Raw genomic sequence first — 19,813 nt, forward strand, 5'->3', positions numbered from 1 at the left:
GATGTTAGTTACTACTGCTGAGAGAATGCTAGACCTCTCCCCAAAAGGTATTGTATTCAGGCTGGAGTTCATCTCATTCTCCATCTGAGGACAGTCGATCATCCTGTAAGTTTGACGGTGCCTGAAATAACTTCAAAACCGGCGTAAAATCCAGCAGCACCCTCTGTGCACACAGGAGATTCTCCAGGTGGGCAATAGCCAATGTACAGCATGTGGCACGGTCCAACCTTGTCTCCCCTACAGAGCAGATCTTTAAGGACCTGACAGCACTGCTTTGGGATTGAGATACTGGGAAAACGGGGTGGGGGGTGGGGAGGGGGAGGTCAGGGAAGGGCAACTTGACCAGAACCTTCAGGAACATTTACAAAGTGTGCAGAGGAGAGAGGGCCCCATGGATGATACTGGGTCAAAACCAGTTGTGACCAACTATAATGACTCTTCATGCCAAGGACTGTTTTGTCCTGTTTGGGGAAACAGTTACCCCCTCAGGCAAGTCACAGAGGATACTAGTCAGAAAGCGTAAGGACAGGAAGCAGCTTCCCTCTGATGCCTGGAGGCCAGGGCACAGAGGAGGGCTGCCCTAACCCGAGTACATCTGACTGACCAGTTGGTCATTCTGGCTAACAGAGGAAGTAAACCAGAGTCATCGTACCAACTGTTTTGCATAGGAACAAATTTGGATATACTTAAAGCCAAATAAATAAGAGTGACATAGCAGACCACAGCTGGCAAAAAAAAAAAAAAAAAAAAACCACACCCCAGGCCTAGTCCCAAATATCGGTCTATCCCCAGTATGGAGCAGGCGCGTGAAAAATTGGAAGGAAAAGGAGACGCAATTAATTATCAAACTTTAATTGATAGACTAATCTTACAGGATAAACAATAAGACAGCTAGTCAAGGTTACACTTTAAAAAAAAAAAATCCAGCAGCGCAGATCTAATAGACTAAATACGTTCATCTCCTCCCAAACAGGCATTTGATTTAAAAACAGAAACCAGAACAGAGTGCACACCACAAGGAAACATGGTACTTACGTATATTGTCAAATAATTCTGTAGAACTCTTTAAGAAAGAAAAGGAAAGAGGTTTCTAGAAATTTAGAAAGCAGTAGAACCACCCAGCCTGGCAGGTCGAGGGCCCAGAAATTCTGCCCTTCGGAGGGCTCCTGACCACCTGTAACTCCGGAGAGGCCGTCCAGCCCTATTAGGAAGGAAACAGGTGCCAGTCCTCGCTGGAGAGGACTTCCTCACAAAGCCTTCAGACAAAGGGACCATCCTTTTCCAAGACAACAGGCATGAAGAGAGCAGCAAGGAGCAAGAGAAAGGTCTCCCTCAGAAGATGGGGTGGAAAGCAAGCCTGCCCTTGCATGGCCCTGGCACACGGAGTCTATCCCTTCCCCTTCGCTGCCCCAGCAAAGAAAGGGTAGGCCAAGTGCAAGAGCCAGGACGGCTCCTCCAGGCACATGGTTAAAGTGAAGAGAAGAGGAAAGCAAGTCTCTTCTGGCTGAAATATGGCAACTTTTCTGAGACGTGGCCAAGTGGCAGAGTTGGTCTCTTTGGGCCTTGTAAGGCAGAGCAGCAACTAAGGAGACTACCGAGGCCTCGCGGGCCCCCACCGTGTCCATGGAGCACCCTCAGCTCAGTTCAGTCTCATCTAAAAAGAGCGAACACTACTTGCGAAAGGCTCAGCTTCAACTAAAATACTTCATACCAGAGGAGTTCCAGCAGCTCGCGAGTCAGCTTTTCAGAGGACCGGACTGACAGGAACAGAGCTGCGAGGGCCTGGCGTCTGGCAGGGGTGACCCTGTCATTGCTCTGCCAGTGGTCTCGGGGAGGGAAGAAAGGCCTGCCGTCCGTGAGCAAAGCCCCAGAGGATGATCGCCAGCACAAAGCCTGGAGGAGAAAGCAGCCCCTGGGGAGGCTCGGCAAAGTTCCCCACAGGGAAAAGATGTCGAGCCTGGCTCCTTGCGTGCTGAGCCCCTCCCCAGGACCAGCTCCTCCTGGTGCCCGTCCTCTGCCATGGTGAGGGAGGGTACCACCCCAGCGAAGGAACTGCAAAGAAACAATCCTGAGGACAAATTAACACTGTGATGCCACCGAGGGGGACAAGGACTTCAATTTGCTAACACAGATTTAGTCGGAACATTCTAGACCGAAAACAAGGTTAGGAAGAGACCGCTCATGGGACCAAGGGAAAAACCAGGAATACTGCTGTGACCCAGACATGGATCTTAGTCAAATACTTCTCCCAGTGGCTTCTGGTGCTGTCCACCTCTGCTCTCCCGAGGGCTCCCAGCAAGGTCTCCATGCAGACAGGGTCAGGAGCTAGAGCTCGAGATCGTTCTAGCAAATTTACTGAGCTCTGTAAAGCAATACTCCAACGGCTCTGTACGAAAAGATGTCGCTGACATTATTATTTATATATAGTATTTTGAAGTAAGGAAAAAAGCACCATTTTACATAAAATAAAGACTCACGCAGGCTTTGGTCCTGTCTAGAAATGACAGCAGCCTGAGTGAGAAGCAGTTTGGCCCTTGGGGAGCAGGGAAACAAGGGGACATACACGCTCTCACTGGGAGGAAGGTGAGAGGGACAGAGGGTGCGGGCAGCGACTTAACAGGGCAAACAAGGAGACCTGGCGGGAAGGGCCTCTGAGAGCAGCACTGCAAGGCCAGTCTGGGGATGGAGACACCTGCTTCACGAGAACAAAGGTGGGTGTGTGGCACTGTCAGGACACGTCTCCAGGACAGGGGCGCTGGCCAACAAAAAAGGGCAGTGTTCAGACTGAGAGGACCCTCTGCTTGCTACGGCAGCGTTTCCTCCACAGACCCGTCCACTGCAGAGGAAGGCTCTGACAAGTAGCAAAGCATCCCTTTTTCTCCAGGAACTGCAAGCCAACGAGGACAGAAAAGCCGCAGTGACTGCTCCTTCGAGGGATGACGAACAGGCGGTTTCTTGGATGCTACACTTCACAAGAGGTACGTATGCCCCCCCGCCAAAAAAAAAGCAAGAGTAGAGTTCCCTGCCCAGATGTGTAACTGGGCAAGGGCTACCCCGTGAAAAGCACGAGTCTGTCTACATGGGCTGGATTCCTGAACTACGGCTTGGAAGGGAAGGGCACAGAGCGTCACCAGGAACTGGCTCACAAGGGTTAGTCATCTGAGGCGAACACATGCTAATTACATTTCACAGGATGAGGGGGAACAGCCTAGAATCCAGAATGCGAAGTTTGGAAAATCTCTCACCAAAACTTACTATGAGAGCCTGCAGCCAGGGAGGGGAGAATTGCAAAGACAGCCAGCAGAGAAACAGCGAAGAGCACAAAGGGTATCATTCACCAAGAGACTCGCCCTCGTGTCCGAGTTCATCGAGCCGTAAGGAAACAATAGAAGCTCACGTGTACCAAGAACTTAAGGGTTAAAACCAGAAGAGGGTGAGCTAATCACGAAAGCAATTTATCACATTTTCGATGTTTAAGCACATCGGCCAACCCATAGGTCAACATGTCTTTTATTGGGAAAGGCAGCATCTCTGAACCTGGGATGAAGGACACTTGAACATAATGTATGAGCAGAAGGACCAAATGGAGAAGCATAATTGAAATAATCGTTGGACTGCTTAAGAATTTCTCAGAACTTCGAAAGAAAGAAGGATCTGGGCCTGTGGCTATAGGGCTGTAGGAATGGTCTTCCATCCAGCTCCTCCTTCAAGAGGACTTTGTCGGCCTGGGGGCTGTGGCTTTTGGGCAGTGCAGCCCAGGCACACCCATGCCAGGCTGGTTCTCAAAGCCCTATCAGTGAGGGCACCAGACAACCAGGACACCAGCAGGTGGAACTCCCCAGAGATTGGGGTCCAAGGGGCAAGACGTTTAGACGGGAGTCATGGTAAGACACTCCACTGCTCCACACGTGGCGCAGCAGGTGCGCGCACTCCCTGCCCTAGACCAAACAGCTCTTCCTCTCCCGCCGTGCATTCTCGAGCAGCAGCATGGTGGGGGGTAGGCCAGGAGAGGAAGCATCGACGAGGTACAAAATCAGGAACTGACATCTTTGGGTTTTTAAAACAAAAATTCAAATCTAGGAAGTGAGAACATAAAAAAGGGAAAAGAATTAAATCTGAATCCATGGACAGAAAAATATGGCTTACTAACCCCCCCCCCTCCATTTTGCATACAATTTTATATGAGAAAAACCAAAACCAAAACCCAATTCATCACAACGCAGTCCAAATGTTTGCAACCGAAGATTTATGAAAATACCTCAGTTAAAATCGCTTAAAAAAAAAAAAAATAAAAAGGAAACCAGCAAGCTTTTGATCATTCCTTTCTAAATAAAACTGGCAGATCTCCTCTCAAACGCACTGAACAGTATTCCACACAACGTGCTCGGAACTCAGATTTATTGATTTCCAAGGTATGGACTTTAAAAATGGTATGAAGCTGACTGCCAGAAAAGGGAACCGGTGATTTTAAGTTAAAATTAAGCTAATGGTGAAAGTACATCACCTCTGGCTTCAGTCACCACATCACCTTAGAGTGGATATAGGTTTTTTGTTTGTTTTTGAACAAAGTCCCAGAACTCTGAAATCCAGGGATGCTGCAGGCCTCTCCCAGCAATGTCCTTCACTTTGGGTCAGTCTCCTGGGCCAGAGGTGAAAGTGCTTTCAAAAATACTGCCACTTCCCCAGCACAGTGTCTTTGATTGCATCCACATATTGAGTTGGGACCCAGTACACCCAGTAGTAAGAGGCTTCCGTGGGGCCCAACTGAAACGCCTGGAAGGGAAAAAGGAAAACCAAGCGGTACTTCAGAGGCTGGGAGACGGAGCAGGCAGTGCGACAAACATGGGGGGTGGGGGTGGGGTGGGGCTGAGAAGGAAAGTACCTAAGGGAAGGGGAAACACTGTGCACACAGGGAGTATTCTCCTGTACCCCACCCCCCAACATAGGTAGTGGGAGAGTTAAGCATAGCCGAGCCTAAAGCAGTGGCTCCCAAACTTGGGTGTGCATCAGAAGCATCCAGAAGGCTTGTTAGAACAGACTCGTTGGGCTCCACCCCCTAGAGCATCTGATCTGGGAGGTCCACGGCCGGAGAATCTGCATTTCTAACAAGCTCCCGGGCAATGTCATGCTACTGATCCAGAGACCAGTTTGAGAACCACTGCCCTAGAAAAACTGTCACACGTGCACAAAGAAACAGATCTGAAATGTTCACAGCAGCACCGTCACAACTGGTAATGACCTGGAAACAACCTCCATCTCCATCCATTAGGAAACGCACAATTAAAAGGGACATGGCCTATTTGTATGAATGCGGGATCCTTTTCCAAAGGTATGAACAGGAGCTACAGTTGACAGAGACAAATCACAATGTCGAACCAAACACAGCTGGTTGCACAACGATACATACCATGATACCTTTTATGAAAACTGAAAAAAACACAAAACAGTGCTGCATCTTGTTCATGGGTTTATACAAACACAAAGCAGAGAGCTGGGAAGGATCCACATGAGAAATCATGCTCATGGTAATGGGGGAGGGGAAGACAATGGGGACGTATTCATTGTGGGTAGATTTTCTTTTATTAAAAAAAAAACAGTTTAAAGCAATTCACAGAATATTTACGACAGTCATTTCTTGGTGATGGATATCTGAGTTTGTTACAGTCTTCTCTGTTCTCTTCTGCATTTTTAAACATTTCCCTAAGAATGAAAAGCACCGCCATCCCTCTCTGATGTGAACTATGACACCATTAATCTAGCTGCTGAAATGACACCTGCAAAATGAGCAGAGTACTTTCATTCAGACAGAGGTCAAGGTGCCACTCTATGGCGTTTAGTGAAGAGAAGGGACTATCAGCGCTCCTCTCTGCCAGAAATGACCCGAGAGAAAAAAGCATTTGAACTGAGTATTAAAGCATTAGCCATCCAAACTGATTTCCTAAAGGATGTCTGAGATGGTCCCCTCAACCTACTGGGACTCCCACTCACAGGGTTGTTTGCAAAGCGGGGCTGCGAATGCCACAGGGCAACATGGGGGAGATGAACATTTCAAAAGGGAGCGAAGGGGCCCAGCTGACAATATCTAAAAGCCGACTTTGTCAACGGGAAAACTAAACGAGTAGGCAGAACAAATCTGTCTGCAATCCTTTAAGGATGAGGGGCGGAAGGACAGCAGCCCCAGTGATGCTGTCACTCTCAGGACACCCAGGAGCCTGCAGTGCCGGGACTGCAAGCCCAATCATGGACTGGCTTCAGCGCCTCTGAGTGGACAGACACCAACAGGGCAAAAGAGGGGCCCGGCCATCTGCACAGAGACCTCCCTACCACCAAATCGCACTTTCCCTGGGATCTTCCAATGCCTCCCTCTGCTGGGGACCTTTGTAACCCCAATGCACAGGTCAAAGCACTAGCTGCTCCTCAGTCCTGCAACGGGGCTGACACACCCATAGCACTGGTGGCCACATGCTAAAAAGTCTGCCCCCTCGGCTGGAGAAGGCAGGCAGCCCTTGCCCCATCCTACAGCTGGCTCCGGGCAGGTCCCTGTCGGAGTAACTAAACTTCACTCCTAAAGTGGCCCCTCCCAACCGTGCTGGGAAAATTCGGGGGCATGCCCAAGCACTGCACTTCACTCCATGCCCTGCATCCCTGAACTCTCGGCTTTGCTCCGCACAAACCTGGGGAACACCTCCAAACATTCTATCTCGAGAAAGAACGGCCTGCTCTCTTCAGAGTAAACCTCCGTGCGGAATGACGACCACAGACCCTGTCCTCCCCACGGTGTCCTCGGCCACCTGGGAAGAGCACCACCACCACAGAAAGGGGACCATCTTGTGTCCTCACAAATGCCAAGGCTAGTGGGAGATTTTGTTTTATACGCAAGACAAAACTTAAGATGAAAACCCACAAGCCAATCCTCCTCTTTGTGTTTATTTTCCTGATCTAAAGACAAAGATAATACAAATGAGAGGAGGATAAAGCTAGGAAAACATATCCCCTTTAAACTGACTGGGGGACGGGTGTTGCAAAAATGAACTTAGGTCATGGATTGAGTTCTAAGGAGATGAAGAAAATGTGAGGGTCTTAAAACTGTGCGTCTTCGGAATACTGAGTTTGCTTCTTCGGTTAAGAAAGCTTCGTTAGAACTCCGGTCCCTGCTAGATGAGCAGAAGCGGGAGTGCAGTGAGAGGCTAAACCACGCCGGGCTACTTACCATCATGTGGTAGTCTTCGTGTCCTTCGATAGGTTCACTGACCACATTTTTAATGGAGCCCATGGGCAATTTCTCAGTCCGCTCTAGTTGAGAGGGATTACAGAGATTACTCAAAGGCCCTCCTGTCCACTCCTGTGACTCAGCAGTCCCTTATCAGGGCTGGCGGCTCTGGGTTCTACCGTAATCTCAAGTCTCCCACGTGCTCTAAGGACGATGGGACAGGGTCGTCTGACCACCGCACCCAGGGCTCTGCTTGGCAGATGGGAACTTCTTGGGAGCAAACGGGAACAGGATTGGCCATAGCATATATTAAAGGCCTCTGAGAGCAGAGATAGTGCTTTCCTGTGTGATTTTCTTAAAGTCTGGCAATTTATAAACACCCAAGGATTTCCACTGCAGCCTTCTCGCCTGAGCCCAGCACTGGCTAAGGTCTTTGGCACCTGGGGGAGGGGCAGTCAAGAGGACCGAGAACAGAGGCAACAGCATGCCCCTGTGGCTCGCACAGGCAGGGAGTGCTTGGGGTTTCTACTAGTGTCTAGCCCATCCTCCTCATCTGCCCTCCCCACAACCCTTCCCTCTCCCGACCCCCCAACCCTCCACATACACACACCTGAGGAAGTGCTCTTAAAACATTTACAACCTCTTGCGATCAACCCTCAAGGTATCACTTATCACAGGGGGGTCAGAAGACACTTTGCAGCAACTTCAAGGGTGGCAGGTAAGAAAGAGGCGGCAGTGAGGGATGGCAGGAGTGAGAGGCGCCTGCAGGAAGTGAGGCCAGTGTCGCAGGGCGGGGCATGAAGGCAGGAGGGGGCGCAGTGTCTGTGCAACAAGAACCCACCCCCCAGGAGCGGCAGACACAGCAGGGACCGGGACGTTCTCAGCCAAGTTAAATCAAGTCGGAAAAAATCATGACAGCCTTTGCAGAAAGAAAATTCTGGAAAAGAGAATCGGCCAATGGATGAGGAGGGGAAAAAACAGACTGGAATTTAGAGGCCTGGGCTCTAGTCTAGCTGGTGACTGGAGATATTTTACTTCCATTCCGTGGGCCTTGGTGTCTGAAAAATGGGGGGGTGGGGAGAATGGACGTGAAGGTGTCCATTCTGGCTGTGACTTTCAGTGGCTCTCAAACAGTGACCCACAGGCAGGATCTGACTGGCAGCTGTTTTTAAGACTGAAACTTTTAAAAACACCAGCCACCTTGAAAGGTCCCGAGATTTCACACAAAAAGATACATTTCTGGCTTCTCTTGAAAACGCGATCCTGGGCCCACATTCCTGAGTGACAGCAATGAGCTCGATCAGGCTGGACGCCCCTCCGCACTGGGCACATACTCCCCCGGCCGCTTCTCCCCACCACGTTCCCTGCGAGGCTCCCTGCCACGCTCCCACGGAGACAGCTGAAGCTGCGAGGAGCCGCCCCTGAGTGTCACGCTGTGAAGCGCCCCACAGGGAGAGGGGCCAAGCAGCTGTCATCCCACAGCAGCTTCTTGCCAGCGGAAAGATGAAGCCGGTGGCTGGTGGCCAACTCCCCAGAACGGGCTGTCCTGCTGGGAGGGTGCTCAGGACGCCCAGAGGACAAGATTCCCTGCCAGTGAGAACACTGCCTGCCACACACCGCTACAGTGGTCTGCGTGGGAGCGAAAATCTCAGCCTCTGCGCCCATGAAGACGGGACTCTTGGCCGTGCTCTTTCAGCAGGCTGGTGAGAAAGGACACTTTCCACAGCCCAGAAACCCCAACCTACCCAGATTCTTTCGAGTGCTGCCTTGGTACCCAAGCGGTAAAGCAGCAGCTCCCCCGAGCTGAGAGAACACCTCTACCCCGGGTACGGGAGGGTCCACTTCGGGCCTGCGGTGAGGACGCGCTTCCTAACACAACCTCCTAACACAGAGACATTCCCCGAAGAACCAATGAGCACCTACAGACGTAGTCCTCACTGGCCTCCCTGGCCCACAGGTAACTTCCTGCATCAGCCTTAGCAGCTACCTTCCAGCAGACTGCCCGGAAGAGAAAGCGCAAGTGGAGGAAGAGGCAGAACTGGGGAAGTCAGTGCCACGACGGAGAACTAAGCAAAGTCGCCTGCGAAGTCACAGCCGAGGAAGGGTCTGACAGACGCAGGGCAGCTCACAGTAGATGAGCACTGATCATGTGACCCCGGAGAAGGGTCCAAAGGCCCGTGGGAATACCCAGGAACCCACTACACGTTCTGCAACGCTTGCTCTGACCATGCAGTTAAGAGTTGAGGGTGAAAGGAAGGAGATGTAGCAGGTTCTCATCAAATTGTGAGAAAACTCCTGCGCTTTGGCATTTTGGGCTATGTTTACTTATTTAAGGACCAGCAAAGTGACAAGTGAGAATACCTGCGTTGGCACTCGGGATGACAAAAAGCCTCACGCCCCACCGCCCCGCTGATTACTTCCTGTAAATCTGGGGTCCCACGCGAAGCAGAGTCATACCAAATGGCCTGTCCCTGAAACCAGTCAACCTTACGTGATGGGACCCCCTATACCTCTCTTTAGCATTTACCTCGAACACTGAATACCTACAGTGCTGGCCAGAACCAGGTGAATTAGTCATGTTCGGTTCCCTCCGGGAATCTAACAGGGGGACAGACAAGTCAGAGAGTAATGAGTGCTCTGGGGAGGTAAACGGAGCGTCCTATGAACAGAAGCGGCAGCAATTCATTTGGAGGGTGGGGAAGGCGTCGGGGAAGGCTTCGTTAGGAGAGGACACTTAAGTAGGGCCTCTGGAGATTTTATTAACAACGAGGAATGGGAAGAAGGCATTCCAGGTAAGTGCCCGGCAGGAGCGAAGACGTGAGGCTGTGCAGAGCACGGTGGGAATTGCAGGCTGGTGCAGCTGAAGCCCACAGCGTGTAACGGGGCAAGCGGGACAGGAGGCTGGGCCTAAAATTTGACAACACTGGACACTACGTTTAGGCATTTGAACTTGGCTCTTCCAGGCCGAAGGTTTCTGAGCATGGGAACCAGGGAGGAAGATGGGTAGGACAAAACAGAACACAGACAGGGCAGGGAAATAGGTTAACTTGCTTTAACAAACCTTTAAAGATGCTAGAAGTCTTAATTGGCACAACAGAGTGGCAAAAAAAAGGGACACAGATAATTCTGGAGTGTAACTGACAAGACTTTGAACCATCTGGGGGAATAGAAGGGGAGGAGAGTCAGAGACAATTCCCAGCCAACAGCAAGCAGCAAGCCCGCCCCACCAGGCACAGGCAGGGGTAGGTGGAGGCAGGCAGAGCACAAACAGGCAGGGAGGGAGGGGCGGGTCCACGGTACCAGGAAAATGCACCCAGTACGGGGACAAACTCTGACCTCCAGGGGCCAGGCAGGTGACATTTCATGAACAAAGCTGGCTCCATACGAAGCCCACGGACAGTGAGGACTGTGACATGGCTCATCGGAACCTACTACTTTGGCTCCAGCCGATCGCTGCCATGTGAGAATGCAGGTCCAGAATGCCTACATCTTTTGACTTTTTTTTTTCTTTCTTTCTTTCTTTTTTTTTTTTTTTTCAAGAGAAGCCCAAAAACCCCCACATCAGATCAAGTGAAATCTCTCTGATTTTTACAGAATGTGTGTAAATCCAAAAAACTCTGGTCTGGGGGCCAGACCTGGCCCTTAGACTACACATCTGGGACCTAGTTTTGGGTACAAGTGAAGAGCCACTGTTGATGGACTGGCCCTGACATAAGACTGAAAAGAATGAGGGAAAAGGGTCCAAACAGAAGGTGAGCATCTAAAAGCAAAGACAAAAAGCCAGGGGCACGCAAAGCACAGTGAAGAGAGAGATTTCAGGAGAAGCACAGTCGCACCCATGACCGAGTGCTGCTGGGTGCCCGAGGCAGCAGCCGGGAAGAGGCCGAGAACAGGAACCTACCTTTAGTGCCAATCCACAGCTGGTCTTGTTCCAGCTTGAAGGTGAGTCTCACTTTGCCTCCGGACTTGTTGTACATGCCGGATAAGGGTACCGTTGGCAGGTGCTCCTGGAGGCACAGGAGCACAGTGAGAGACAGGGACCAGAAACAAAGACAGGGAAGGACAAGGGACAGGACATGAGGACGTGATCACAGGAACCTCAGGGAGTGAAGGTGGGCCTGGCGCGTTTTCAGAACTGTCACAAAGGAATCTGGCTTACCTGGGCACCCTTAACAGATGGCATCACATCTTCGGGCTTTCCTTTATCCAACACTTTCCTGTGTTGCTGGAATATAAGTCAGAAGAAATGATAAATGAAATAGCTGACTATGTGTTAGTCATATTACTACCTTTCTGAAAGAGGAAAAAAGCCTTCCTGTTTTGGTTCAAAAGCTTTCAATGTGTACAGATTATGGGTCCTTTGACATTAAAGGGCAGTGCTGTCTGGCAGTGACGTCTCCGTTGATAGAAATGTCCTACCTCTGTGCTGCCTAAAACAACAGCCATGAGACACTTGGGTCTAGGAAGCACTTGAAATGTGGCTAATGTAACTAAGGAAGTAAGTTCTCGATTTTACTGAATTTTAATAAGCTTTATGTGGCTGTTATATTAAGACAGCAAAGTTCTAGAGCAACTAAGGTTTCCAGATTGCTAGTTCAAATAAACTATTTCCTCCTCTGACCAAAAAAATCGCCACTGAAAGGATGAAACATTGGGCTAAAGAGAACCGCAAATGGTGGTGGTGTTCTAGTAGGTACAAAATGACAGCCATTTCTGTCAACTTAAACTTCCAAAGAAACTTAAGACAATGCTGGTGATCAACCTAACGGCCTACAAGGGGCATTTCTTCAGCAAATGGAAACTCAGACTACTGTAGAATTCTTCCCCACTGCCCCGCCCTCAACCTCAGCTACACAGGCCAGGAGAGACCTATTTCCAAGATAAATGCCAATTACTCCACAGACTGACATTAACAAGTCTCTGATCCTGTGCCCAACTCCCCCCCCCCGCCCCCCCCGGGTTTGAGGCAGCTTGTTAAGGGTTCTCATTAGGCTCATGGCTCCCTAAAACAGCTCTTGAGCAGCCCAAATGCCTTAGTGTGTCTCCTCTCCACTGGTGGCTTTATAAGTCACCGGTCACTTTACCAAATTGGTAAAGCTGAAACTATGGGGCAGCAAGTGAGTGAAGGGGAACAACGGCCACCAAACTGAAGCACCTCAGGGTCATGAGCCAATTCAAACCCTCCCTGGCAGGGCAGAAACCCTCTGGCGGGGATAGACTCAGTATTGCCAGACTGCTAGCAAAGGGTCCCCATAGGGATCAGCCTCGGATTCCTGAGTAAGGTGACAAAAAGCCAGGAGAACAGGTCCCTCTCATTAGGCCACGTTAAGGCCTCATAACTAGCATCAATGAAACAGAGCAGCAGACATTAATAACTTAATTTGACTCCTACCTCACAAGCATCTTTTGGAAGAATTGTCCCTGTGCTGTGGAAAACAGTTTTAAGGCTATTAAGCTACCATCAGTAACTCAAAAGCTATGTTTAAGAAGCGTGTAATGTTTAGGGGCGCCTGGGTGGCTCAGTGGGTTAAGCCTCTGCCTTTGGCTCGGGTCATGATCTCAGGGTCCTGGGATCGAGTCCCACATCGGGCTCTCTGCTCAGCGGGGAGCCTGATTCCTCCTCTCTCTCTGTCTGCCTCTCTGCCTACTTGTGATCTCTGTCAAATAAATAAAATCTTAAAAAAAAAAAAAAGAAGAAGAAGAAGAAGCGTGTAATATTCCAAGGGTGTGACCAGTGGGGACATGCACTCACTTCTGACATACTCACATTTGATAATTTCATGTATGTGGCAGAGGAAACAGGCAAATGGGAAAAAAAAGTCAATTGTTACATTCTGACCCCATATTTGGGGGTGAAAGGGTCCAAATGAATACCTTTCAGATGTTAACATAGATTTATAACTCCTCATCTAAAACCTTATAAGCAGATGTTCTAGATTATAAGAACCAAGTCTTACAGACTTTATAAAAACAATACCACTTAAAATATGTTATACGTTATCCTCTCTAGATCTGGGGCGGTACACTGTCATTCAAACACATTAATGTTCCTACAGCAAAACATGGACATTCACACTAATTCTGGTCAAGTTTTAATGCCTGGTCAGGTTTTGGAAGCACATAAAGAGGATTACGGGCCTGTAACAAAACTGTATCCTTCTCACACTACTAGCCATATGCCTTGGTGCCTAGAGTCACTAAAACTGATCTTGGTTCGAACTGTTCTAAAAAAAAAAAAAAAAAAACAAGAAAAACAACAACAAGCAAAAAAACCCCAAAGTGACCTACTGTACTCGGGACACAGGTTAAGTTGAGACTATCTGTTTTCCTGGAAAGCTGCTAGCCGTGGCCAGGAGACTCCATGACAATGAGTGGGGTTTGCTGGGTGGTAAGGTTCCAAGTGATGGTTCTTCCTACCAGTTCCCTCTGCAGTAAAATACTCTCACTTTTCCTAATTACAGAAAGAATTTTAAGGGCTACAGTGAGCACAAGACAAGGCTGGATCTCTTCCACCCAAAATGAGCAACAGGATATTAAAAAAAAAAAAATCAGGCCCCCATTTCATGAACCAGGAGGGAAAAAAAAAACCCAAAGCCAAAGCCAGTATAGTTATGTTCCTAGTCAGCTTCATTAGGCTTCCTGAAAAGTCAGCTTCAGAGGAAGTCTGAAAGCTGCTGAGCTCTATGGCTATCCAGAAATGGCTTGTTGACTTGGGGGAAGCCACGGACCAAAACACAAAGGTAAGCAACTTGTACAAAATGGGGGGTGAATTCTCTTGGTGGCATTTTTCCCTGGCACTAGAGGAGAGAAACCCATGTCAGATTCCTTTCAATACCTGGTCTGAAGCCTGCCTGTACAAAGGCCATATCCTAAAGTAAATATACTTGAGACACACTGACCCGCCGGATGAGACAAAGTTGCAAATCTCAGGTAGTTGTCACCTCCACTCAACAGCCAGCCGCACCCAACGCTGCCATAAATTTCCATCACGGACCCTGTCCGAAAAGGAGCTTATTCTAGGGAGACTATAACCAGCCAAGGCTCCAGAGGACAAAGCCTCAAACTTCCCAGGACTAGCAGTCACAAGATGGACTCACCTTCTGCCTGCAGAGCGGCTCCTTCTTGTTCTCTTCGGCCTTTGCACCCTGCTGGGCAGCATCTTTGGGTGTGTTTACGGCTAAAACATCATTTATCGTGGAGCCAACTACCATGATCTTGGCTCCGCTGGTCACTTTTATTTCTCTCAACGTCTTATCCTCAGGGACGAGTCCCTTATACATGACTTTCTGCATGGCAGGGGGGAGACCTTGGGAAAAGGACACAATGAAAGGGAGGGATGAAAAATGTATCTGGGGCGCCTGGGGGGCTCAGTGGGTTAAAGCCTCTGCCTTCAGCTCAAGTCATGATCCCAGGGTCCTGGGATCAAGTTCCACATCGGGCTCTCTGCTTGGCGGGGGAGCCTGCTTCCCCCTCTCTCTGCCTGCCTCTCTGCCTACTTGTGATCTCTTCTGTCAAATAAATAAATAAAATCTTTAAAAAAAAAAAAAAAAAAAAGAAAGAAAGAAAGAAAGAAAAATGTATCTGGACCAGAACTGTTCGGCAACAGACCTGGAAATGAATACTGCTCCAGCACCTTTGTGTGCTCAGGCAACTCACAACCTCTCTGAGCCGGTTTCCAAAATTTTATAATTGTGATGGCAGGATTTCCTTCTGCGGAGACTTCTTTTAAGGATTAAGAAATAAAACAACATTTAGGGCAGTGTCAGGCATTAAGTCATCATTCGATAATGTTAGCTATCATTCATTCCAAATTATTCCTCAAGCCTCTGATGACACAAATACTGAGAATCCACAGGCCTCAGTTATACAGAAACCAGAAAGGATGAAGTTCTTGTTTTTACCATGTGCTCACAGGCTACAGAAAGCAAGCTTAAAAAAAAATCATTTCAGTTGGTAAAGTGTTGTAAACGAGACAAGACTAAAAACTAAATGTGAGTATCTGTGAAGGGCCCAGCACCAGAGTCACCAGCAATGTTTCCTAAATTTCCCTTATCAGAATTACCCAAGATATTTGCTAAAAATAAATTCCTGGCCACATTCCAGATCCATTGAATCAAACTCTTCAGGGAAAAGGGTTAGGGGCTGTAAATTTAACATGTGCCTCAGATGATTTTCATTAGAGATGTCTGGAGCAGCAATGATTGGAAGCCTGGGCCTAAGAGTCAGACCCGGGCCTGAATCTCGGCTCAGCCACTTTCTGGCTCTATCACCTTGGGTCTCATCTTCCCCATCTGAATAATGGACATACTAGTACTTACTCCGGAGAACTATTCCCAGAATTGAGGGAGCGGATGCAAAGAGAGTGGCCAGCGCGGTGCCTAGCACAGTGCGAGCACTAGAAGTCGAAAGGCGCGGTGGGGAAGGCTGCCTGTCGCTGGACATTACCACTGCGATTACCTGTAATCGAGTGAATCTTCTGTTTTAGCTCGGAGCCTGTGCTATCCAAGGGGAATTTCACGTCGTGCTTAGTCTTATTCCAGATGATCTTCAGGTCCACCAGGTCCCTCCCTGCGCCGCCGCCCGCATCCTCGCCGTTGCTGACCGAGGCCTGGGCCGCAGGGTCCCCAGGGGGCTGGGCCGGGGCCGGCTGCAGGCTACCTCGAGCAGCGCAGGAGTCCTCCGCTGCCGCCCCCGCCCCGGCTTCGGCCTCGACGCAGTTCAGGGGCCGCGCGGGGACCTCGGTCGCCACCGTCTCGGCCTCCGTGTCCATGCCAGGTTCCTCCATGCCTGCAAGGGGGTTAGGGGGTGGGCGCTCGCCGCAGGTTGGGCCTGGGACTGAACCCTGCTCGGGCGAGGCCGGACCTCCGCTTCCGAGCCAGGCTACTCTCCACCGGACCGGGCCGCATCCCCCCCGGGGGCCCGCTTCATCTGGGCCCAAACAGGGCGCTCGCCACCCCCGCCCCACTCACCATCCGGGGCTCCGGCCGCCGCCATGATGATTGTGTACAACACCCACCGCTCCCGCAGAGGCCGCTGGGAAAAAGCGAGCTAGCTGAGATTGGCCCCCGCTGCAGCCCCTAATCTCTCACAGCCTGGCCGGAAACAGGTGGACGTTTCTATGGAGACCCGCCTCCTCCGCTTCCCCGGTCCGGCCCCTGCCACGCTTTAGCTTTCTGGAGCCCAGGGGGGCGGGTCCGGGAGATCGCTCGCTCGATGAGCTCTGCCCCCTAGAGGCCGAGTGGGGTCGCAGCCGCGCTGGGGGGCGTGGACTTGCAAACTAGGAGAACTGCGCCTTTAAAGGGCGGGGCCGAGCCCTCTGTGGCAGAAGCGGATTGGCTGGGAGAGGCCCCGGAAGTGATGCACGGGGCAGCCCACGTGTGCGCTTTCATCCCACATGGCGGTGCTCCTGAAGAGGTTGCTGCAGTCGGCTAGGCACCCTGCGGCCTCGGGCCGGCCCATGGGACGGCGCGATGCCAGCCTGGGCACTGATCCCGGGGCTGTGGTGCGAGTGCGGTTCGCCCCCAGTCCCACAGGTAACCTTGGCGGACGTGACGCTGCAGGTCGATGTCCACCGTCCCGTGCCCGCCCCCTGAATGTTCCCGGACGGATCCCTTCCGGTGGAGTCTGACGGGGGCGGGGGGGGTGCAGCGAGACCCCATTTTACAGAGGCAGAAGCAGGTCCACGAGCGGAAATTATTCACATAGCCAGGAAGTTCTTTGTGTACCATCTCTTTAGGTCTCGCCTTCGTGTATTCAGTAAATGTGTATCGAATACAGAATACAGACCGTGTACTAGGTACTGTTCTAGGCGTTGGCATACAGTGGGCACGCACGGCTCCTGTTGTCAAGAAGCCTACACTGTAGTGGCCGCGACAAACAACGTGTCAAAGTAACTACCTTTAGACAATCACATGTGCCATGTGAGAAATGAAGCAGGGTGGGGACCCGACGGTTAGGTAGGAAGCTCAGAAAGGCCTTGTTGAGGACGTAGCATTTGAGCTGAGAACCAAAAGACAAGCTGGCCACCCAGAAGCCTGTAGGAGGAAAGAGGAAGTTGCAGGTGCAAGGCCCTGTGGTTAGTGGTATTGGTGTTCAGCAAGCCAGAGTGAGGCAGGGGGCTCATTGTTTACCCTAGTGGAGATCTTGTTAGGCCTCCCTGCTCGTTCCCCCGGTTTTTTTCTCAGGGAGTCCGCCACCTGCCCTCTCAACACGGAGCGTGCCTCTCATTCTGGACCTTAGGGTCCGCATGTAAGGCTTCCTGTGTGACAAAATCCCAGCTACACAGAGTGACAGGATCTTTCACTGCAGGCAGTCGGGTGCAGAGTGGGCTTCTCAAACCATTGTGACAGGACTGGTTCTTAATTCCCAAATGATTATGGATCAGTATTTTTATAGAACCAATATAAATGAGTAAGAGGGAAAATATTAAAAGCATACAAAATGTGAGCCTATTTTTCTTAGGTTCGCCGATACAAAGTTACTCTGTCAGATTGCTATTAAGTTTCTAAACGTTTATTCTCAGTTTCTGTTCGTGGTTGTGAACTGGCAACAGTTTGCAGACCAGCATTGGTCTGCACCTTCTTTGCAGAGCACTCATAGTAGTTGGGTGCCAAAGCCTGAGATTGTTGGGTCCAGATTGCTGGTTTTGCCACTTCTCAGCTGTGTGACATGGGCAAATTACATAACCTCTCTGAGCTTCTGAGCTTTACCCTCTGTCAAACACGGCTAGTGATGGTACCTGCCTCATGGCTTTGCATTAATGCAGCTGAGGCACTTCGCAAGGACTGGTACTCCTAGAGCTTAATAAACAATATTCTCTATTATAGTTCTCATTTTCCTTGCTGATTTGCATACAGAAAAGGCTGTTGACTACAGACAGATAAAAGAATTATCAAGCAACTGAGATCACTAATTGCTAAAATTAATGGAAAGCTGTACTTCCATCAACATTTAGGTCTCCCAACAACTGTGTAAGGGAGGTTTCCATTTTTTGTTTTTAATCTCTAACAGATAAGACTAAGCTCAGACCAGTGAAGTAGAGTGCCCAAGGGATAGCAACCAATAAATGGATGCAGAATTTAAATCCACATTTATTTGATTTAAGAGATCTTTCTTTCAATTACCAAACCCCCATCTTCCATCTTGGGGACCACTGATTTTGTGGTAGCTTTGCGATAACTAGCAGAAAGTCACACATAATCAGTGTTGAATGGGAGTTTACCTGACTACAGAAAAGCCTTTCGTGTCCTGTGCTGCCTCCTGTTCCTGTAAATGCAGAGAAGCTCATCGTGGAGACGGGGCTGTGGCCTGGACAAGAGAAGACAGGATAAGGGGAAATGGCAAAATGCTTAATGTGAATCTTTCAGTCAGGAATGATGGAAAGGTAAAATCTTAGGAGTTTGAACTCAGGTGAAGAGAAATACAGTGGAATCAACTATTACTTTTGCTTAGTGCTTAAGTCCAAACTTCAGATGAAAATCAGAGTATATGCAAAATGTAATTGTATGATATCTTCAGTTTGTAATTATTTTTTTTTCCACCCAAGCACATTGTTGAATTTGCACACGTTAAGTGCGCATGTGATATGGTTTCTGTGGATAATCCTCTGCTTGTCCTCATTTGTGTAAAACTTGGCCTTGAAGCAAATCTCAAAATAGAACAGTGGGTGCAGCTGGGGAGAGTTGGAGTCTTTACAACATCACAGGCTGTAAGACATGTCTGCTACTGCCAAGATGAGGGGCTAAGCGAGTGGACCACTCCTGTCCTCTGTGGCCATCTGACTCAGTTCTGGTTAGAAAGATGGGATGGGGTAGCTGTTTTTTGAGCTTTGATACTCCCTGGGACATCCTGTTACAAGCGGGGCTTGCTTGTCAGGTCATCTTCCCTGTCTTGCCTGAGCTGTTCTCTTCTTTTCCCAGGCTTTTTGCACCTGGGCGGCCTCCGCACTGCCTTGTACAACTATATCTTTGCCAAGAAGCACCAGGGGAGTTTCATCCTTAGGCTGGAGGACACGGATCAGACCCGCCTTGTGCCTGGGGCAGCAGAGAATATTGAGGACATGCTGGAGTGGGCAGGTGAGGCAGGCCAGGGAAGGACCCTCCTCCAAAGGGGAAGAGGGAGCAGGGAAAGGAGCCTGTAAGTCTTCTCATGGGGCCCAAAATGGAGATTGAGGACTTCCTGGAGAGATGGGTACATTTGTGCTGCCTCGGGTGGCATGTGCCTACCTAAAACATGCTGAAGCTCCCTGAGGAAAAGCTCCAAGGCTGTTCTGAGGTTCCTGTTCTTAACTCAGGATTTCAGGTCCTGCTGGGAGCCGACAGGAAACACAGGCCAAGCATAAGATGGAGCTGGAGAGGCGAGGTCTGTAGTGAGCAGGAGAAAGCTCCCGCCCCCTGTTCCCGTGTGGGAATGCTGGCCCAGTTTGTTCAATCTTCTCACTTCCCAGAGGAGCCAGAAAACCAGGTTTTTATTACTTTTTTTTAAATGAATACTTACCATTGTTAAACTTGAGCCCAGATTTTTTTTTTTTTTTAAACCACATTGTGTGAGCCAAACAAAATGTGTGCAGCCTCTAAAATCAGTCTTCGGGGACATTTAATACAG

The 19,813-nt window shown here is 49.8% G+C and overlaps 2 protein-coding genes across 23 annotated transcripts in view; one reads left to right on the forward strand and one right to left on the reverse strand.

The window, feature by feature from the left end:
* Positions 1 to 836: 836 nt before the first annotated feature.
* On the reverse strand, positions 837 to 16,390 carry UBFD1 (ubiquitin family domain containing 1). Of its 18 annotated transcripts, none has more exons than XM_047714021.1 (9): positions 16,180 to 16,388; positions 15,668 to 15,997; positions 14,308 to 14,516; positions 11,370 to 11,435; positions 11,112 to 11,217; positions 10,272 to 10,367; positions 9,738 to 9,808; positions 7,211 to 7,293; positions 2,250 to 2,386 (listed from the first exon to the last, which is right to left on the reverse strand). In XM_047714021.1, exons 1-8 carry the CDS (start codon positions 16,202 to 16,204, stop codon positions 7,213 to 7,215), a joined length of 984 nt encoding a protein of 327 aa, XP_047569977.1. In that variant the 5' UTR covers positions 16,205 to 16,388; the 3' UTR covers positions 2,250 to 2,386; positions 7,211 to 7,212. The 18 variants fall into 18 exon arrangements, with proteins under 18 accessions (XP_047569970.1, XP_047569972.1, XP_047569977.1 ...); XM_047714018.1 differs by lacking the exon at positions 2,250 to 2,386 and adding an exon at positions 4,227 to 4,773 and having other exon boundaries at positions 16,180 to 16,387; XM_047714019.1 differs by lacking the exon at positions 2,250 to 2,386 and adding an exon at positions 5,558 to 5,774.
* Positions 16,391 to 16,560: 170 nt separating this feature from the next.
* EARS2 (glutamyl-tRNA synthetase 2, mitochondrial) overlaps positions 16,561 to 19,813 on the forward strand; it is a 39,352-nt gene continuing 36,099 nt past the window's right edge. For 3 of the 5 annotated variants that reach the window (XR_007124501.1, XR_007124500.1, XM_047714011.1), the window contains exons 1-2: positions 16,562 to 16,743; positions 19,129 to 19,284. Coding sequence is in view for 3 of the 5 variants with exons in the window: in XM_047714011.1 (XP_047569967.1) it covers positions 16,605 to 16,743; positions 19,129 to 19,284 (295 nt within the window). In the remaining 2 variants the exon portion in view is untranslated. Of the gene's footprint in view, positions 16,744 to 19,128; positions 19,285 to 19,813 lie in introns of all 5 variants that reach the window. The other 2 variants (XM_047714013.1, XM_047714012.1) reach the window with 2 other exon arrangements.

Source organism: Lutra lutra, chromosome 18 (genome assembly GCF_902655055.1).
Source record: "Lutra lutra chromosome 18, mLutLut1.2, whole genome shotgun sequence".
In the NCBI taxonomy this organism is placed as follows: Eukaryota; Metazoa; Chordata; class Mammalia; order Carnivora; family Mustelidae; genus Lutra; species Lutra lutra.